Source organism: Hippoglossus hippoglossus, chromosome 4 (assembly GCF_009819705.1).
Source record: "Hippoglossus hippoglossus isolate fHipHip1 chromosome 4, fHipHip1.pri, whole genome shotgun sequence".
NCBI lineage: Eukaryota > Metazoa > Chordata > Actinopteri > Pleuronectiformes > Pleuronectidae > Hippoglossus > Hippoglossus hippoglossus.
In genome coordinates, this window is record NC_047154.1 from 5,267,318 (window position 1) to 5,287,294 (window position 19,977).

Genomic DNA, 19,977 nt, shown 5'->3' on the forward strand with positions numbered 1-19,977 from the left:
CTGACAGTTGAGCTAAAGCCGAGTGCTTGAAATGCTGCTGAGATGGATCCTTCCACACGAGTGCCCTAAGGAGGCCTGACTTCACACTGTGCCAGTCAAGCCATGCCATGACACTTCCATCTCTCAACAGGCAGAGCATTGTGGATGGCGCTTGCTGTCACAACATGGCAGAATGATAGGCCCTCGCTGCTCGCTCCCATGTCTCCCACTGATCATGGCGTCTGCTGAACGATCACAGACAATGCAGACTCGCCACCACCCTGGCGGTGTTTCAGCTCCCTGAGAGTATGATAGGGTTGGTGACCTTTCCTCTGTTTTCTTCATGAGGCATAAACTCTGGAGGCATCTCAAGGGACGACCTCTCCATTTCAGTTCTTTCTACCAACCCTCCAGGAGCAACCGTTTGTGCATCAGAGGTGCACAGAACAAAATATGTTAATGGTTTCACATTAACATATGACCATGTTCATATCAGGTATAATCATGTGACAAATTTTGTTTAAATATAAGGTGTAAGGTGTGAGACATAATGATGCCAGTTCATATGGAAGTGAATGCATCACAGTAATAAAGCTGTTCACTGTTTTATATAGATAGAAGAAATGAAAAGGTAATAGTGCCTGGTAGGAAGAAGTGTTACAGAAAGGGAAAAGTCATTGAATCGGCCCAGGAATAGTTTGACATTTTGTGAAAAACTTACATTTGTGTTCACAATTGTTGAAAGAATTGTGTCACGTTTGGACCGAGCTAGGCTAGCTGCTTCCTCCGGTTTCCACTCGTTTTTTTAGCGTACGAACCCTTTTAAAAGTATTTATTTTTTCATTTCATTTAGATTTTTAGACTAATCTTTGTTGTTAAACTTTTCTAGCTTTGCTACCATTCAAGTTTGTCTAAACTAACTAAACACAGTCACTCGTGATATTTGATATTTGACTTGCCTCTGGGAAATGGTGAATGGTTCATTAAAGGTCATTGAAACAGATTTAGAAATGACTGACTTGAATAAATTGCTTTTCAAAAACATACCATCACTATCCAGGCACGTGAACTGCATGATATGCTGCTGAGCAAGGCTGTGATCCCAGGCTGACTTTTAGTCATTTGCATTGTTACAAATGTCAATGTCACAGCTTTTTGGTCACCACAACTCTATATTTAATGATCTATTGTTGTACTGTAAATAGTGAATGACTGTGATACGTTGCCTCATATTATGTTTGACATCTCAGGTGTCAGGAGATTGTGTTCAATTTTTTTTGAGGAGATATAATCTCACTGGATTTGTTTTATGATATTTGATACATGTAAAAAGAAACCAATTCAAATAGTCTTTAAATGTATTGATTGCCTCTTTGTCTCATGAGGCCAGTTGTAGTTTTTGCAGTGTGCACTGTGACATTGTGTGCCCTTGTTTTCAGTGTCTCTTTTTACTGCACCCATGTTTACCTGTGTCCCTGCCCTACTATAATGACAGGAATGCTCCTCACATGTTTTAGCTGCCACTGCATTGAGACACTCTGCTTTAAGCTTCTCTTAAGGTGGAATGAATTGGCATCAGCCAAGAATACATGTAATGACATGTTAGATTTCAGTTGTCATAAGGTTCTCAAAAACTCAAAGGTCAATCTTAGATATCATGCAGGCTCAGCTGCAGACATGCTGTTAAAGACAAATTTAAATACAGCAAAACATGTATTTTATTACTATAAAAAGTAGGTTGTGAGATAAAACGTCACATGTTCACTTTGACGGTTAGACAACAGTTAACTGAGCAGTGGTATGTCTCCAACAGCTGAGCGGAGTGATCACTCCTGAAGATGACACTCCTGCACTGTAATTATAGGACTGGGTGGCGTTCAAGTCTTTCCTCGCTGTTTGTTTATACACTGCTCTTCACTTTGATTGCTTTGTTGCTGCGTGTAGCAGAGATGTTGCCACCGTGCCGGTGGCACCCGTTGACCTTATGGTCAATCTGGCAGCAGGTTCTGAGTTTTGACAGGGGCAGCCAACTGTGGAGAGAAGAGCATGCCTCCAGGCGCTCAGTGTGTTCCGTCAATGTTTGTTAGTCAAATAAACTGCATAGTATCACCCTTTTGTCTTTTATTAACAGGGTGATCCAATGACGAGTTTAGTTTGAGCCAGGAAGCTGTGACAGTCAGTGAAACCTGCCTCTTTACATGATGAAGTCCTAGTAACTATGCTAAAAGGCTCACCATCAACTGCTGTCACTGACTATTATCCTTCTTCCCAATAACATGTGCAAGCTCACAGTACCCACACACATACGCAAAGAGAACAGAGAACAGTTACGTTTGCTGTCTCCAGGATTGACGACATTGACACATTATAAGCCATGGGCATTTTGAACTGTGCAGCATTTCACCTTCTGAAGCAGGAGGGGTCATAAGTGCATGAAAAGCTCATTACGGGGATGAGTCAGAGGTGTGGGGTGAGAGACTGGCCTGTAGTTCTGCAGGAGGTGAATGAAACAATTAGTCTCTGCTGTGTGAGAACTACAAAACACACATTTCCCTCTTTTGTAAAGGCAGCCTGCAGAAATGCCACGATCGGTGACTCTCAGGGACTTTTTTTTCATACAGTTGCCCAGAAAATGATTTTTTAGTTGCATCAGTGAGTAATACGCCCTACTTTGTACAATGTTGTTACATCATACCAGAAATATTACGTAACAGTGAATTTTGAAGCATGGACTTAATGTTCAAGTAGACCATCTTAGGTTATCTTGGTGCTTGTGTACTGTACATGTGATTGCTACCTACCTTGTTCACACTTTCTCTCATTGCATTTTAAATGCAACAAGATAAACTTTATTTAAGGCCTAAACAATACTTTAATGCAAAGAATATGATTGCTTAAGCAGTGCATGATTTTTTGATACTCAACACAAAATAAAAAAAATGTAATATATCCATCTACTTTAAAATATACAAGTATCTATGAATTTTTAAGAAGACAGTTAAGAAATTATAAAAATAAAGATGAATGATTTATACATTAAAAGCCACAACCAATGGTGATGATGATAATGTTATCTTTAGTGTTTCGAAAAAAACTACATGAAGAATTAGAAACTAATTTTGTAGAATTGGAGACTTAAACAATTAGTTTTATCTTATCTACAACAATGCCACTACTTTCTAATGTTAGTGCGTTTGTCGAACTCGCATGTCTCTCTCCGTTATGCAAATATTAGTGACTAACTGAGAAAAAGTGCCACACCGACCCAAACAATACAGTTAATAGTTTCATAGGAATGTGTTTGGAAAACATGATCGAAATAATGTGTTAGTATTAATTTCCATTTTCTATTTGAGGAATGCTACAGTCTCTTTTTGTGTCTCCACACAGATGTGATGTTTAGGTCTGCCACCGTATTCATTCTTCAGTGGAAGTTTGATCGGCAAATTACTCTCATCCTTCGTGTACGCCAATGTTTATTTCTTAAGTCTGTTTTCATGAAGGAAATTGTCACATTTTGTCTTTTACTATACCAATTTGTCCATTTTAGCCAAGCATAGAAATAGTTTCCTTTTAATGTCCAAATTTTGCACTTTTTTAACATGCAAATTGGAAGTATGCATTGATAATAGGTGGATAGAAATGCACTTTAACCTGTTCCAGTAAATGCACCTTGCCCATGCACCATGAAGAATAAACTGACATTATTGGTACTGTAACTTCATTATTATAAAGAATGCAACGACTACTTGACTGAAAAATAAATGCACATAAAGTGACCAGTCACAGTTGTAGGATTCCAGGTCAGATGTGATACAGTGCACCCATTAAACATTGATTCCACTTCATGTATGCAAGGCTGAAAACATTACTGAAATATCCACTTGAGAGAGGGAGAGGATTTCCACGCTACAATCATTTGAAGGAGTAAAAAATAATCAGATATAATATATGTCAGCGGAAAGTTCTCAATATGTGTATAACACAGTTTAAGTGCAAATGGAAAGATAGTTCATAACAGCTAGAGGTCTTGCCACGGTCCACAGAGACATTGTTTAATCATTTTTAATGTGGCTTATCTGGAACTATTTTAGGAAGAAAATTGATATCCTCAATTGCATGACTGAACTGTCAGATTGTTAAATGTGACTGTTGTGCCTGATCGTGCACAGACGAGATGACTGAAAGTGAAGGGAAGATTAGAGAGTGTTGACCGGGGCTGGTAGAGCCGACAGTTCAGCTTTGTATGAATAAGGAGCAGGAAAAAAGTTGAGAGAAAAATATCCAAGGTCTAAGATGAGTCTGAAAAGATGCAGAACTTCTCCCTCTTCGGGGGTTTTCCCCAAGCTTGCTTTAAAAAAATCCCCCACCCTCGTGGTTTGAAATGCAAAGTTAACAGTTTTACTCAGCCCCCCAAGGCTTGTATAGTCTCTCCTAATCTTTTTTAATGTGTCAAAAGGCTTTCTTGAGAGTCTCTGTGAAATTTCACACTTAAGTTGTTTGCAAAGTCAGTCTGAATTACAGCATAGAGTGAGGGTTAACTTTTCCAAAGGGGTTGGGGAAAACTTTATGTGTTGTTGTTTGTGTGGAGGGGGTGTTGGAGACAACAACACAGTGTGCACTGACACTGATGCTGCACGTTAGGTCGGACTCTTTAAACTGTGCCTCATGAGGACAGCTGCACATACCGCCTTTCTTTGCATTATGACTATTAACTGAGTAGCGTTAGCTTCTTGGAGGCATAATGAATTGTTATATCAAGAACACACCCATGCTGCAACAAACCCAAAACCATTTCTATTTGTAAAATGTTTTTGGTCAGCCAATGGCCGGTGGCATTATGTTTTCGGTTGTCAGTCCGTCCGTCCCATTCTCGAGAATGCGATATCTCAAGAATGCCTTGTGGGAATTTCTTCAAAATTACTACAATTATTCACTTGGACTCAAGAATGAACTGATTACATTTTGGTGGTCAAAGGTCATAGGTCAAGGTCAAAGTGACCTCACATCCCTGTAAATGTGACATATCAAGACTCTCCATTGGGAATTGCATTACATTTGGCACAACTCACTTTGACTTATGGATGAGCTGATTAGAATTTTGTGGTCAAAGATCAAAACCTTTGACCACCAGTCTGTCACCAAATTCTAATTCTCTATATATCAACTTGCAGTTGATATCACTGGGATCCTTATACTTATTATAGGTACAGTAACAGTATATTACAGTAGCAATGTGCCTCATTAGATTTAGTTTTCCTGAAGGTTTCCCTGTCCACCCCCCCCGTCCACCCCCCCCCCCCCCCCGGGAAAGCTGCCCCCTGGCCCCATCAGTATTCTGAACAGTGTCTTTGGTCTGAGCTGTGGTTTCAGTGTTCTGGATGTTATGTTATTAACAAAAATCTAAAGTTTCTGGTAGGACCTTTTCAATATGGTTTCATGAAGAAACTGTTGGGCCTTTTTGTAGGTTTGCACTCGACTAAGTGCCATATCTCTTAGCTGTAGTTACTCTTTTTTTTCTATCTTTCTGGATCATGAAACAGAAGAAATGTACTATAACATCATATACCGTATCTGACATGTCCTCGTCTTATCATGAAAACACAATCACCTATTGTCCTCCACAACCTTCATAACAGCACGAGGGAGCCTATTTTCTCACTGGGACAAAACATCAATTTGTATAATGAACAACAAAAGCCACCTTTTAGCAGACTAGAGTCACATGCCCTGACAACATATGAAAATGTTAGACAGTTTTATTAATGAGCTAATCTCAGTAACACCATGTACCATAAGATGATATGATGGATTTGTTCCAATTACAAGTGACTAGACCTGTGTTAAACGTTTTGTTGACCTGTGTACTTACATTATCCAAAATGTTTCCAACAATGTTCAAACCCAGAGAAATCCCAGATTCAAGGTAAGGGGACAATTCATATTGGTCGCCTTTTAGTCGCATCAAATCTATTTTTTCATTTGGCTTTACCCGTCTGTGCTATAACAACTGGGGCAAACGACTTATGACGAGAAAAACACACTGGCCAGTTAGCTGTTTTTTCCTTCCACTTTTTGCATTGATGAGTCATAATGGATCATGATTATTTTTTTCTGTTTGCCTCTTAACGTGACCTAGGTGAAACTCGCCAACTATACCCCTAGTGGCCATAGTCACATACTGTACATTTAACTGACCTGGGGTTCAGCTTCAGATTTTGAACTTGCAGGGTCTGATTCCAGCAGTTTAAGCCACGGACTAGAATTCATCATGGGAGATCATTAAGTATTTACTAAAGTTACAAGACGCATTCGGTGCAATGAGTGGGAATGAAAGAGGCATCATTCTCCTAATTACAAGTCATAGTACCATCAAAATAATACTGAATCTGTGACATTGAGATGAAATAGTTGCATTATGTGGAAGTTATAATATACACATAGGCTTTTATTAACCGACCTGGTTAACATAAGTGAACAGCATCATATCCGTCCTAATTGAGGCAATATACTGACGAGCTGCCCAATTCACTCAAAATGTATGCTGCCATTCAATTTGGCCATTGGTGGAAAACATGAAGGACCACTGAAGCAAAAACTTAAAATTCAATAGCCAACTCAACAAATTGCTTCCAGGATCTAATCTCTGACCTCCCTCCTTATCATCGACAGGTCAAAGGCATACAGCAGCTTTAATGATCGTTTAGTTAATATGAAAATTCTTGCCACTACACAGACGTCTTTGGTTGAGATTGTGTGCATTTGATTAGTTTCATCACCCCCAGAAAGAGATGAATCCATTCTCTTAATGTAATTTGTGGAAAATTTACCATGACAGTGTAATTATTTTGAGGGGACCAATTTGCATTTCCAGTGCTCGGTTAACTAAAATGTTACTGTAGGTTCTGAGGCCTTGAAGATAAATTAATAATCTGGAGTATTTAAAACCCATGAAACATTCAAATTAAGTAATTTCACTTCCTAAAGGGCATAGTGGAGATTTTTCTATACATATGCAGACAGACACACTTTTTAAGTAAACATCAGCGCTAATCACTGAGACAGAATTCTGAGTGAGAGCAGGGAATATTTTCTGGAGCTTTTAATGGTTCCTTAGGGGCTTCCCTCTGACTTAGATTAGATGGGATTTAGACAAAGTTGATGCATGCACCTCTTTTGCCAAAACTTGGAATTCTGTTTTATCTCTGTACACTATTAGGATCACAGACTGTGAATTTTACTGTGCACTTTATCACTGATAGTATTGCAACAGAAGGGTTTCTATTCAGTTGGGGCAAGGAGTTTCAAGGGAGCATTGCTGAGCTGCGAACCACAGCTATTTGTGACACTTCTCTGCAGCAGGCTTTGATCAGCTTTTAAGGGAAATCGATTGGAATTGTTGCTCTGCCCCAATTTAGAAGACGTCTCATCAAACGGAGTTGCAAAGGGTCTAAAGACTACAAGTTTTAATTTTTGTTCCCCCAGTGCTGCAAATTTAGTAATTGACTCTGATTTTTGGCTTCAGGCAATAACCTAATAAGGCCATCCAAGGTTAATGATAGACCCTTTTTAGACTGGCTGAACGTCTGACACCGATATGTAGTGGTAGTGAAAAACAATTATTACTTACATGAGAAGACACCCAGGGCAGAAGCCTCTGACATCTGAGTGAAACGCTGTTACACTGTGTATTATTAGCTGCTGTGTTCAGCTACAGTTTTGCCTGTGCATCATGTGTAGCCATTGGACATGAGATGCCTCAGTCTTTCAGATGTCAGAATCGCAGCAGTGGGTTGTGTTGCTGTTTTACAGCCGTCTCTTCCCAGGAGCACAAGTGCCACAAATCTTTGTGATTTAACATCTTTCACATCCAAGCAGCTGGAGTCAGCACAAGTGTCATGTGCCATTGCCAATCTGCTATCATGGCTTCCTCTGCCAAACAATTTATCCTTTCCCCTCTGGCTTTATTAGCCATAAATTATGGGTGATCGCGACAGTGTAGAGCCTCTGCTGTCGAGGTAGCCTTGTAATTGACTCTGGGAAGGCCGAGTGGATAATGATTTGAGCATAAACTACCTTATCATTAAATAGCTGTTCATCTATTGTAGTTTCACCATTTAGCAGGTTTTCATTTATCAAAGTGTTTACTTCATCTTCTTATAAGCCAATTAAAATTGTCACCCACTTAACTATTATGTGGACTTTATACACATTCGTGGTCCCCAGAAGATGAATAATAATGACCCTTGACTTTTTTGTCTACTGTTGTATTAGGGCCAAAACTTAGAGTTTTCCAGTATTTTGGTTTATGACATTGGCGTCAGCCTTTACCTTGTGCTTGTTTATTACCAAATATTGCCATTCTAACGTGTTGAACTAAAATGATGATGAAGATTTAAACCCACTTGACACAGCCCTTAACATCAGCATGTCAGGACAGTCATCATGAGCATGTTGACCTGCTTATGTTAAAAATGTTCACTTTATTGTTTGTTAAATTCTTTGTCTCATGTGAAAAATGTATGGCTTTGTTCTGAGAGGTCTATTTCCACCCCCATGTTAAGTGTGAACTTAAGTTATCTGGAAGTTTGCATTAACTGGAGCACATATTCTCTGTTGTTTTTCAGAACTCTGTATCCTCAGCAACCTCTTCTCCCAGTGCTCCTGTAACTGGTTACAAGCGTATGGTCATTCCAACTCAGCCACCCCTTACTGCAACTAAGAAGTCTACACCCAAACCTCAGATTCCTGGGGGAGTCTATTCTACCCTCCCTTCCTCTGGCAGCCCGGCAGCTAAGCCTCAAAGTCACATGGCTCCTCAGCCTGTCCCAGCCTCCTACGCTACAGCTTCAACCCCAAGCCAGCCCACTTTTAATGTCCAGGTGAGGTCAGCCCAGCCCGGCCCACAGCATCAAGCCCCTGGAGGGCACCATTTTGGCCAGCAGCCCATTCGCAGCCCTGCACAGGTGCAGTACATGCCTGCCCAGCCCAGAGGTCCTGACTTTGCCTACGGACCACCACAGCCTGGCTTCTCCCCTATGAGTCAAGGTGCATATCAAGAACAGCACTATCCAGGAGTAGCTCAAGCTGGTGGGCTAAGCTCCAGGAGAGCTGAACCTGCCCCCACTCAAGCATACCAGCCTTCTGGCCCCAAGAAGACCTACATCACAGATGTACCACCAAGCCTGGCTTCCTACACTTCTGGACCAGCTGTCCCACCAAAGGTAAGAATATTCATAAATATGATATTGAATTAGTTATTGTAATTAAATTTAAAGTAAAGTCATATTTCTTGCTGATATTAGGTAAAAAGGCTATTTTTCTGCTTATCGCTGCAGTTGTACACACATACAACATGACACAATCAGTGCAATCAATCCAATCATTTGATAATCCACCCTTTAATTAATTGATTCTTTTAGCCAGTTTTCTGGCACTTTTTTTCGATCTGATTTGGTGGCAGTAGGCAATGAAGTGCAGCCCAGCATCAATTTCCCCAGCTGCTTTTCCCAACTCCTTCTTGAGAATTGAATTAAGAGGCCTTCTCAGGCCAGCTGGGACATTTAATCCCTCCAGTGTGTTCTAGGTCTACCCTGGAGCTTTCTCCCACATAGATATCCCTGGAATACCTCCACAGAGAGAAGTCTTGGAGGTTTCCTGATAGGATGACTGAACAACCTCAACTGGCTTCTGTGAAAAGCGTAGCTCTTCTACTTTAATCTTTCATGGGACATTTGAACTCCTCTACTTATCTCAAAGGGTGGACCCTGACACAGTGGGGGAAAAAAATGGTTTCCACCATTTGTAGCTCTTAGTTAGGGGGTCAGTTTAATACAATTTATGGTGGCCAAATCCTTCTTTGTCAGTTATTGTTTATTTTTGGTATCTTTTCAGTCATGATGTATACTATTTAATTGTGTGTGTGTGTGTGTGTGTGTGTGTGTGTGTGTGTGTGTGTGTGTGTGTGTGTGTGTGTGTGTGTGTGTGTGTGTGTGTGTGTGTGTGTGTGTGTGTGTGTGTGTGTGTGTGTGTACTTGTACAGATATCTTTATGAGGACAATTTTGCCCCTTCAACCTTCAGAGTGAGGACACTTTTTGACCCACTTTAAATGGGCTGATTTAGGGACTTGGTTTTAGGGTTAGAATTAGGTCAGGGTTAGGCATCCACTTTTTCGTTAGGGTAAGGGGCTAGGGAATGCATTATGCCAATGAGTGTCCTCACTAAGATAGATGTACAAACATATGTGTGTGTTTGTTAGTTTGTGTGGGGGTTGGCGTACACAACTACAAGCACGTGTACAAGATTGTGTGTGTATCAATGTGGTGTTGACTCTTACATGGTTTTGTGCGTGTGTGTGTGTGTTTTGTGTGTGTGTTTGTCTGTGCATACATTTGTACAGCATCAGATGGCAATGCAGTGGGGAGCTCCTTGCCATCTTTCATTGAACTGCTTAGAATAAACAGTTGTTTTAACCTTTATGAATATTTGAAAGATCCTCTCTGCTGGGGGTTTCCACCATCTGATTCCATTTGTCTCATAAAAGGCAGATTGTATTCAATAGTATATACAGTATCTAACCAGGCTTATGGATTTATAAAATATAAATAAAAATGTTTATCTCTTCAAATGTAAACAGCAATTGTTAGTAAGTCAAGTTTACTGATTAAACTCACAAATTACAACAGCACCTTCAGAATAGATTTATTATTATTAGTTACAGGTTTTAAAAAATACTATAAAAACAATTGATGACTCTTCCATCTATTATAGTATATCCCAACATAGCAGAAGCTGGTCCAGAATTGTAATTGACGTTTGCAAATGGAGATTATTTGGTGATTACCTGAAATCTGCTATTTTAACATGTAATCTCTGGTGTGTATTTTGTTTGTCTTCTCCGATGATATTTTCTGCTTTTAAACTTTTTAACGAAACTCTTTGACCTATTCCTGGTTTACTTTTATCTTGTTTTATGTTTACCCTCTTATTAGTTGAATTGTATTTTGAGTTACACTTGGACAGAAAACCTGTTAATTGTATGGCTGAATGTGGACTGCAAATTTACTCATTGTTAACCACTGGCTGGAGTCAGAGCTCTGAATACAAAAATAAGCTGGCTGCTTGATTACTTTGTTTCTATAGTTGCTGCCCAGCAAAGCATATATCCACCATAATTTCCATATATACCGTCGGCAAGCAGAGAGCTGGAGGTAGGGGCAGCAAGTAGCAGCTCCATCGCTGGATCTGGTCAGGACAACATTAAGGACAGTTGCTGTGACCCTGCTAGTTCCAGCAGTTTGCAACAGAACCAGATCAGAGGCTCCGTTTTATAGCTCAAAACCAAATCTAATTGGGACATTCTCATCCAAAATGACGATCTGTTCTGCTTATTTGAGCACTTTACTGACCATATCCATTTTCATTTACTAGTAAGTTTTACCAAGCAGAGGCTCAGAGCACAATTTCATACAAATGTCAAATAGGGTTAAAATGGTCAAGGGTCAATGGTTAAAGGTCATCATGACTGCGACAGGACCATGTTCTGCAACAACACATTTTTGGCCATTACTCAATGTCATAATTCAGGAACAGGAGGGGAGATTGTGACCATATTTCCTGCAACTTGACTGATTGGCTGAGGTATACAACGGCGAGGCAGTTGTTCTAGTTAAATGTAACCATCCATTCCATGATCGTGTCATATGTGCACTATTTAATACACAAATTAAATATATTATTATTTAACATAAATAACGGTTGTAAAGTTAAAAAGCACTTCAGTGAATATTGGACTCAAGCCCTCTAAAACAATGCAAGATGTTGAATGCGGCACTATACCTTTTTATAGAACTGTATCTGATTGGGAAAAATAAAAAATTACTGTCATCTCTTAGAACATAGTAGTCAATGCCACAGAGACATCTATTCTCATCTCTGTATCCAGCCGTCGACAATCTCTGGAAATTGCAAGGCCCTTGAGTTTTCTTTAATTCAAGGATTTTATGCTGGTTCCAAATACAAACTGGGCCTCCCTGCCTCTGGGAATTGCTCATCAAGGACTGTACTTTACTAAATACAAATTAGCTTCAACATTGCTGTGAGTATCTTAAAAATAATCTAATTATATTTGTTCAAAACAAAAGTCTACATTTTGCTTGAAAAGCTTTCTTTGGTCCCAGTATGATGCATTATTAAAAAACAAAAGGTGGCGTTTAATAGATTTGTGAGTATCTCTTTGATTTCAGATAAAAGCAAATCACTAATTTTACACATAGAGCTCATCTCTCATACTCTCTCTCTCTCTCAGCTCTCTCTCTCTCTCTCTCTCTCTCTCTCTCTCTCTCTCTCTCTCTCTCTCTCTCCATATGTATATATATTATATATACTTTAATATATACTTTAATTCCCAAGGATATGATGTAATGTAGCAAGATAATGGGCTCTGCATCCTTCCCCCTGTGCTTCATTTGAACACTTTGTTTGTATGTTTGGCCTGACCCTTCTCTAAAATATCAGAACCTTAGCTCTAATCTGTCCTTTGTGTATTTGTGTCCAGTATAGCCGATATTTAAAGCCAAAACAGACTAGAGACTCTATAAAAGCCAGATTAGAATTAAAGCAAAATCTGTCAACTCTGCCTTTATGATCATCACTCTGCTTAACCCAATGTCGTGACATGTTCATAACCTTTTACAAATGGTGTTAAATCTGCTTAAATGAAAAAAGGGGTTGTGCCTCTTTTAATCTGTTGTGTAAATAAACCAAAACACAGTCAATTAAATGAACTGCTTACATATTTGTCATAATTATCAAATATTATCTCAAGTTATTTAGAGTTAATGGTGATTTAATGTAATACCCGAGACTTTCTCAGTAGGAGGTTTGTGATTTTGATTGAGGACTTTATTAAAGAGATCATTTCACATAATTGAGTGTATTCATAGAAGGTCAGTGTCATTAGAAGTCCAAGATCGACTCTGCGTATGAAATTCTATGATCTCGACTCTAACTCGCCTGATCTGCCCTTCCTGTTACCCCACATCACCCTCTGCCACCCAGCACCCAATCCCCTAACGTGTTGTTACTCACACGTAAAGTGAAGGTGTAGTAACATCAACCCGCTCCAAGGACGCTTAATTACCCAAATCCAGCCGTTTTTGATCTCTAAAAAAAAATATCTCAAAAAAATTAACAGATTTCATGGCTTCTGGTTAACATACCAATTTCCACGAGTCTCTCAGTCTTTGCAATTGGAGGAAAGCTAAGCTGGATGATGACTTGTGTTATGGCTGAGCTTGAGTGACGTTTGGCAGGGGAGGATTATTTTTGAACTATTCAATCCCTGCAGCCAGTTAAAGTTAAAGTCCCCTCGAAGGTCAATGATGGTTTCAACTGTCAAACATGTTTAAATATCTGACATTTCTCAGCCTTCCAGTCCTGGCTACTGCGACTTTTGACCTGCACAGCAGCATTTCCATATGGTTCTATCAGTATTCATCCAGACGCCATGTGTGACCCGACATAAACCAACATCAATCTCTAAAATGATGTTTGCAAAACAAGAACTGAAATGTTTTGTAAAGGAATACAATTAGTAACAGCAGTGAAAATATATCAAATGTATAGGTCATTTTCTATTTAAATTTCTATTTGACGGGACATTAACATATTATGCTGATATTGAAAGTAAAATTCCTGATTTTATATATAATTTATTTTAGCTAGCTAGCTTGCCATCTTTACATCATACACGACGCCTTCTCCTCAGGTGACTGACCCTAGCTTCCCCAAAATCTAGAGCTGTGTGTGGCTCCTAAAAAAAGCCTGATGTCTGAGTGCAGGATTACCAGCTCTGCTTTAGATTTCCAGAGTGAATTCTTCTCCTGGTGCAGCTTTACCACGTGTAACTACAAAGTGAGAGCCTTGGGCTTCAACAAGATGAAGATATTATCCATAATGCTGTGATCTTCTCCCTGTGTATAGATGCACCATGAAACACATTACATTTTGTTCTACAAAACAAACTAATTTTAAACCAAATATTGACTCACTAATAATTGTATATTTTTGAAATTTGTTATATATTATACTATATTTCTCTGACCCACTGATCTATTTTCTTTTACTTGACTGCACCATTGCAACATTACATCGAATTCTCATCCACATGTTTTTGTTTGCTTCCCTTTGCAAACTGTACAAACCAACAATCTACAAAATGTCCCTCTGGCTACAGGAGAAAGAATAGTTCTTTACAATTCCTTAAAGCTACTTCTATTTCTGCTAAACCACAGTAGAAAAACATCTTAATTCTCATCATCTACCTAAGCATATTTGTTTATTTGCTATTCAAATGTCACTGTGTTTCGTTATAGCAATTTATGCCAAATTTGTGTACAGTGGTGCTTGTGTGTGCTTGTGTGTGTGCATGCGAGTGTCTATGTGGGTATGCAAGCAGTGAACCTGAAAATATAATTAGAACATATTCCATGCAGTTATATCTCAGTGATATTGTCTCCACAGTGCAATTAAAAACAAAATGAGTCATGATTTTGGAATAAAAAAAGGACACCCACTCACATCTAAGTATGAGTACTTTACTTACACCTGTGAGTGACTCTGCCTTTTCAACGCTCTGTTTATCTTCTCATACTGCTTAAGAAAATAAGATTACAGACAGAAGCACAAATAATAGCTGCTTTGCACTTTCAATCACATCATGATTCATTCTCCCATAGTTTTTCACCTGAAGTGAACTGCTTGACTGAAGCAGATACACTACATATTTGTGATGATACTGCATATTAACCCAGTATCTCCAAGTTTGTGCCGTCCACCATTCGCGTATGTAATAATGACACAAACAGGACACGTGAGGTCGAAGTCTTGACATCAGAGGTGGATGGTATCCATGTAGGGATTTAAAGGTGCCCTGAGGAGCCCTTCTGTTTGCATTCAGTTACTCACTAAAACCCTTTTTTTGGAAACCATGAGGTCCAAGAAATGTGTTGAATGTGGAAACCCCCACCTCCACCATTAATGTCTTGAGGAATGAATTTTTTTTTATTATTATTTTTCGTGTGAAAACCACAGCAGCGGGTCATTCAAGTCGACTCCTCTTGTAAACACAGTAAACACAACCAGACTTCGACATACATTAAGATCATAGGCATGTATTCCACTTAAAGCTGCTGCAGACATCAGGTAGGGATGTGCATGACAATTTGTTGTTGATGTTTTGAGACGAGTCTGTGAACTCTGCGAGGTGTCAAAATATCGACAGTGAGGTGGGAGCAGTGAGTAGTGCAACAGAATCTGTAAGGTTGAAGGCATCAGCCACAGGAGTCTATGATTTTAAAAGGCTGTTTGTAACTTAATTTATTTACTGTATATTTACACAGCGGATACACTTAACCGTGTAAGTCATACCACATTGTATTTACTAAAATTAGAAGATTATGTGGATAGTGTAAATACAATTATGGTTACTTAAACAGGAATCCATGCAGAGACCCTGTCACATGCTACAGGAAACGCCACATGAGACAGTTAGATCGTCTCACCATCATTGCTCGTGTTATTTTGTAATATAACACCCATCAGCACGTATCAGCTGACTGACTTATAACTTTGTTGATCATTGTGTGACAGTGATCTGTGATCAGCTGCATCCCTCTCGCATTGCACGGTTACAAGCAAGTGTTTGTAATTATTGCAGTGCCTACAACCACATTCTTGTTTGACATGATGTTTCGTGGTGGGTCCAAATACGATCTGGTTACCGAACGCCTCGCACACTAAAGGTCAGCTCACTAGAGCCGAACCTTGAGGTCAGTGATGGAACATGGATCTCCTTATGTTTCACTTTCTCATGCCCACATGTCAGGAACATTTCCTTCCAGTAGCTACTTCCAGGCCTCGAGCTGTGACAAATCTCTGAGGCAAATGTAGCTGCAAGCGACAGAAAAAAGTAATCAGGCCCATTATGGGAAACAGTCGCATTAGCAGCATTGATAAATATGTGATCAGGTGATTGATGATCATGATAGGCCTCTACAGATATTTTAAAAGTTATATTAGTTATTTTTCTACATAATTATGGTCAGATACAGTATAAGTGTCACATTTATTAGTATTATTATTATTTATTTACTTATTTGAAGGGGCTTTCCACAGCAAAACCATAATGTGGACTGCTACATTAATTACAGAATTACAAATTAATTGAGATTTTAAATGATTTATTAGTATTAATGACAAACTCATACAGTGGACTCCAGATTTATCCATATTTACTGTTTGTCATAGAAAACCAGTGGTTGGAATATTAAAGGTGCACTGTGGAGTTTATGAGCCACTTGTAGTTTTATGGGCCATGTTTTTGATGAGCAGATTTTGTTTGCACTGCACAACACATGTTTCTGCCAGTGGTTTCAGGCTATTTGACAGTTGGTAGTGGCAATGAGCCAGTGAGCGTAGTAAAGCTTGTAAAATTAAGAATGTAAACAGACTTCCGTCTGTTTACAAGACGCTAAATCAAAAATGATGAATATAATGAGTGCCGGCCCAATGTAAAAAAAAAAGTCATCAGCGGACGCAGATAAATAAATAACACTTTTAATAGGATCATGCGCAGTAGCTAACAGAAAGTGATGTGTCATTAGGCCAGGCTTTACAAAGCACCTTTCATACACAGAGGTAGATTCAATGTGCTGAATTGTCTCTATAAGGGTTGTTTGACTGTTTCATTGCGAAAGTGAGGTCTCATTTCTCTAGAGTGGGAAGAAAGAAAGAGGTATAGAGAGAGAGAGAGAGAGAGGGAGGGGAAAGGAAGGAAGGAAGGAAGGATGGATGGATGGATGGATGGATGGATGGATGGATGTCATCACTTTAAGGTGGAAGGAAGAATGGACAGATGGACCTCATGTCACTTTGTGATGGAAGGATGGATGGATGGTAGGCATGTAATTTCATGACGGAAAGAACTTCATGCTAGAAGGAAGGTATGAGGGATGTCTGTCCTTCATGAGTCCTAACTCCTACATCACATTTGCTGTTGTTTAGTTTACAGATGTTGACCTTCACTTCAGTCATTCCAAACGGCATTTAATCACACAGCTGGACTGCTAACAAACACATGTTAAAAAACCCATGCAGGTTCCCATGAGTGTTTTTCTATGGGAAAGGGCAGAAGATTATGTTGAGCATTCCCGAGAAATACCCCAGTTCTGTTTCCCAGCATTAATCCCCAGTGTATACATACACAGATGCCATTTCCAACAAAAAAAAACTGAACGTCAACACTAAAGGGTTTCAATGTATAGAGCGTTAACCTCTAATTATCAACAAAACCTGGCAATGTGAACTGACTCAACATGAAATAAAGACCAGTTTAAGGCTTTGATTTATCTTCATTTTTGGTCTCACTTCGAGGTAAAGTGCTTTTCATCCGCATTCTTTTTTATTAGCTGTTGATTGGCCGGTTCATCCGGTCAGTGGTAACCCTCAGTATATCAGAAGTGTTTGTCACATAACCGCTCATAAATAATAGCCCCTGCCACCCCAGCCTCAGCCGGCCCCCTCTGAGACTAGCAGCGCGGCTGGTAAATAACTGGCTGGATCGATAACTGTCATTGCAGTTCAGTGAGCTCCGGCAATCTAAAATGTCTGCGAGCGGTTTGTGTGTTCTGTTGTTGTGCGCCGCTCCTCGCTGGCCCGTAGGCCATGGTCCTGCAATATGCTGAGATTATTCTGCCTTCTTAAAAGCAGTAAATTGATGATCCTGTGGCGTGCAGGGTGACAGTTGGATGACCTCTCCTCATTCACTGAATGTCACATGAAAACAGGAAATTCCTTTATATAGTGCCTGTATTCCAGCAGTGTTGCTTAGTTATTTAAGGTAGTTCATTTTCAAGTAGTTAAACCTTTTAGTGAGAGTAAAAAAAGCAGAGTTATGTCAAAAAATGTATTTTATGAATTTACTTTTGGTTAACGAAGAAAAGCACTAGTCACATGACTGACACTCTTGTGCTTGTGTATTGATTCAAGCATTTTGCTCACTAAGTACAATTTACAGGAAGAAATAGAGTCATGTTGGTTCAGTCAGAAACCAGGCTGCCAAAATCACCTGCATAAACAGTGGCCCCTGCTGGCTCCTCCTGGATATGGTCTCCTGTCAGTGTCGACACCTCTTTGCACACAAACAAGTCTCCTCTGTTTTTGTGTTTGAGTGCTGCTGAGGTCGGATTCCTCTCCGCCCTCCTAACATCCACATCTGTCCACAGAAGAACTCTCATCCGCCCCTGGCTCAGACTCCATGAAACGTGTGCACTTTCTAAACATTTTCTCTCATCAAGACAGCGTCTGTGAGTGGATCAGGATTTTTGTATTCTCCAGTCCAGCAATTTGGCGGTAGTGTTTGGTCAGGAGATATCCTCCAGGGTGTCATTCAGATAAACCACGTGGCCGTTTAGGTGGAAAGCAGAGTGATATATCATGGTTTGCCTCGGAGGCAAAATTACACAGGAGATCGACAACACTGTGTATTACAAAAGGGAAGTGCAGGCTGCCAATACATCGATTTGAAGACATAACCTGTATGAATCTTCATTATGTCCACCGCGTGTGTTTAAATATAGATCTGTGTTACCGCGGGAGGAAGCGGCAGGGAAAACTGCATCCTGTGTAATGTAGTGTTTGCTACATTCACAGGATTGTAATGGTACACAAAGAGATGCCAAATAAGTTCCATCTCCGTCCCAACAATTTGTGCTGTCATTTGTTGTTGTTGTAGGTTTTTTTTTCTTTTTTGTTAGGTTTTTTTTTTTTTTTTCAGATTGCTTGTGGCACCCCTCTCTACACTCTCAGATTTTCAAATATCTGTTTGCAGGGGGATGTGTCAGTTCCTAACAGATGACCTAGTTTTTACTCACGCACAATCTTACAAACATTGAGAGGCCCCTCTACATACATTACATGTCGGTGAGCGCTCTGATGTTCATCCCTTTAAATGAATTCACTTTACAGCGAGAGATTTGAATGGCTGTGGAAAATGTCAATTATGGAAAAGGTTAATTTTTAATTATCGCTGGCTGCTCTGTACACAGCTGCTCTACAGTTGACTGCTATTTTCTTTCCCCAGCATTTAATTGGAGCTGAAACAGCATGACCTATTTTGTTTGGAGAGAATGTATACTTTATCTGTGCCTCCTCAAAAGGTGGCCTTGAGCTTAATTTGCAGCGCAGCGATGCTTCTTCTCCAAATGTAATGCATTACAGATTACTCATAACCTGTTTAACATTGCGAGCAGAAAATTCATCTACTGGATTACATAAAGCCACTCACATGTGATTCCTCTCACAGACTTAACACGTTCTTCAATTAAACATGCAGCTGCCAGAAGAATGACAAAGCACAGATCCACAAAAAAAATGTTTTGTCCCGACAAAGCTCTTGGATATGAAGTGGGAAACCCGCAGTTGTCCATAACTCTCAGTTCTGTCCACTCAGTCTTGTGAATGAATCACAATAATCAGGTTTCTATTAAAAAGCGCTGCTGTGTCACCATGTCACAAATAATATCTGTCTCTGCACTTTATCACTGTGCGCTGTGAATCAAATAAAGCATCCACTTTAACCAGATGCCTCATACACTCATTTAAAAAAGAAAGCATCTTAGAGTGTTTAACCCATATGTATGATTTTAGATACACGACATACTGTAACCCCCTCTGCTCAAAACACTCACTGACACACACTCTCACACACTCACACTCTTCACACACACGCAAACACAGTAACTCAGTGAAAGGATAGTGTGGCTGATCCAGCAATCCTTTCATTGTTTTGGTAAAACAGAGTCGCCTAAGCTGCTATAATCACTCGTTTAGTGTTGTGGCAATAAATGCTTTTTTTCCCCCCAATCGAATACAAAAATGTTCCTCATGAACCGTAACTAATGCAATGGTCCATTTGCTCTTGTTGTGTTCATTACTGA

General features: G+C 39.6%; 1 protein-coding gene across 6 annotated transcripts in view; it reads left to right on the plus strand.

Moving 5' to 3' along the window:
- lpp (LIM domain containing preferred translocation partner in lipoma) overlaps positions 1–19,977 on the plus strand; it is a 151,654-nt gene that overhangs the window by 83,861 nt on the left and 47,816 nt on the right. For all 6 annotated transcript variants that reach the window (XM_034583005.1, XM_034583010.1, XM_034583009.1 and 3 more), the window contains one exon: positions 8,607–9,203. In XM_034583005.1, coding sequence (XP_034438896.1) covers positions 8,607–9,203 — 597 coding nt within the window. The remainder of the gene's footprint in view (positions 1–8,606; positions 9,204–19,977) is intronic.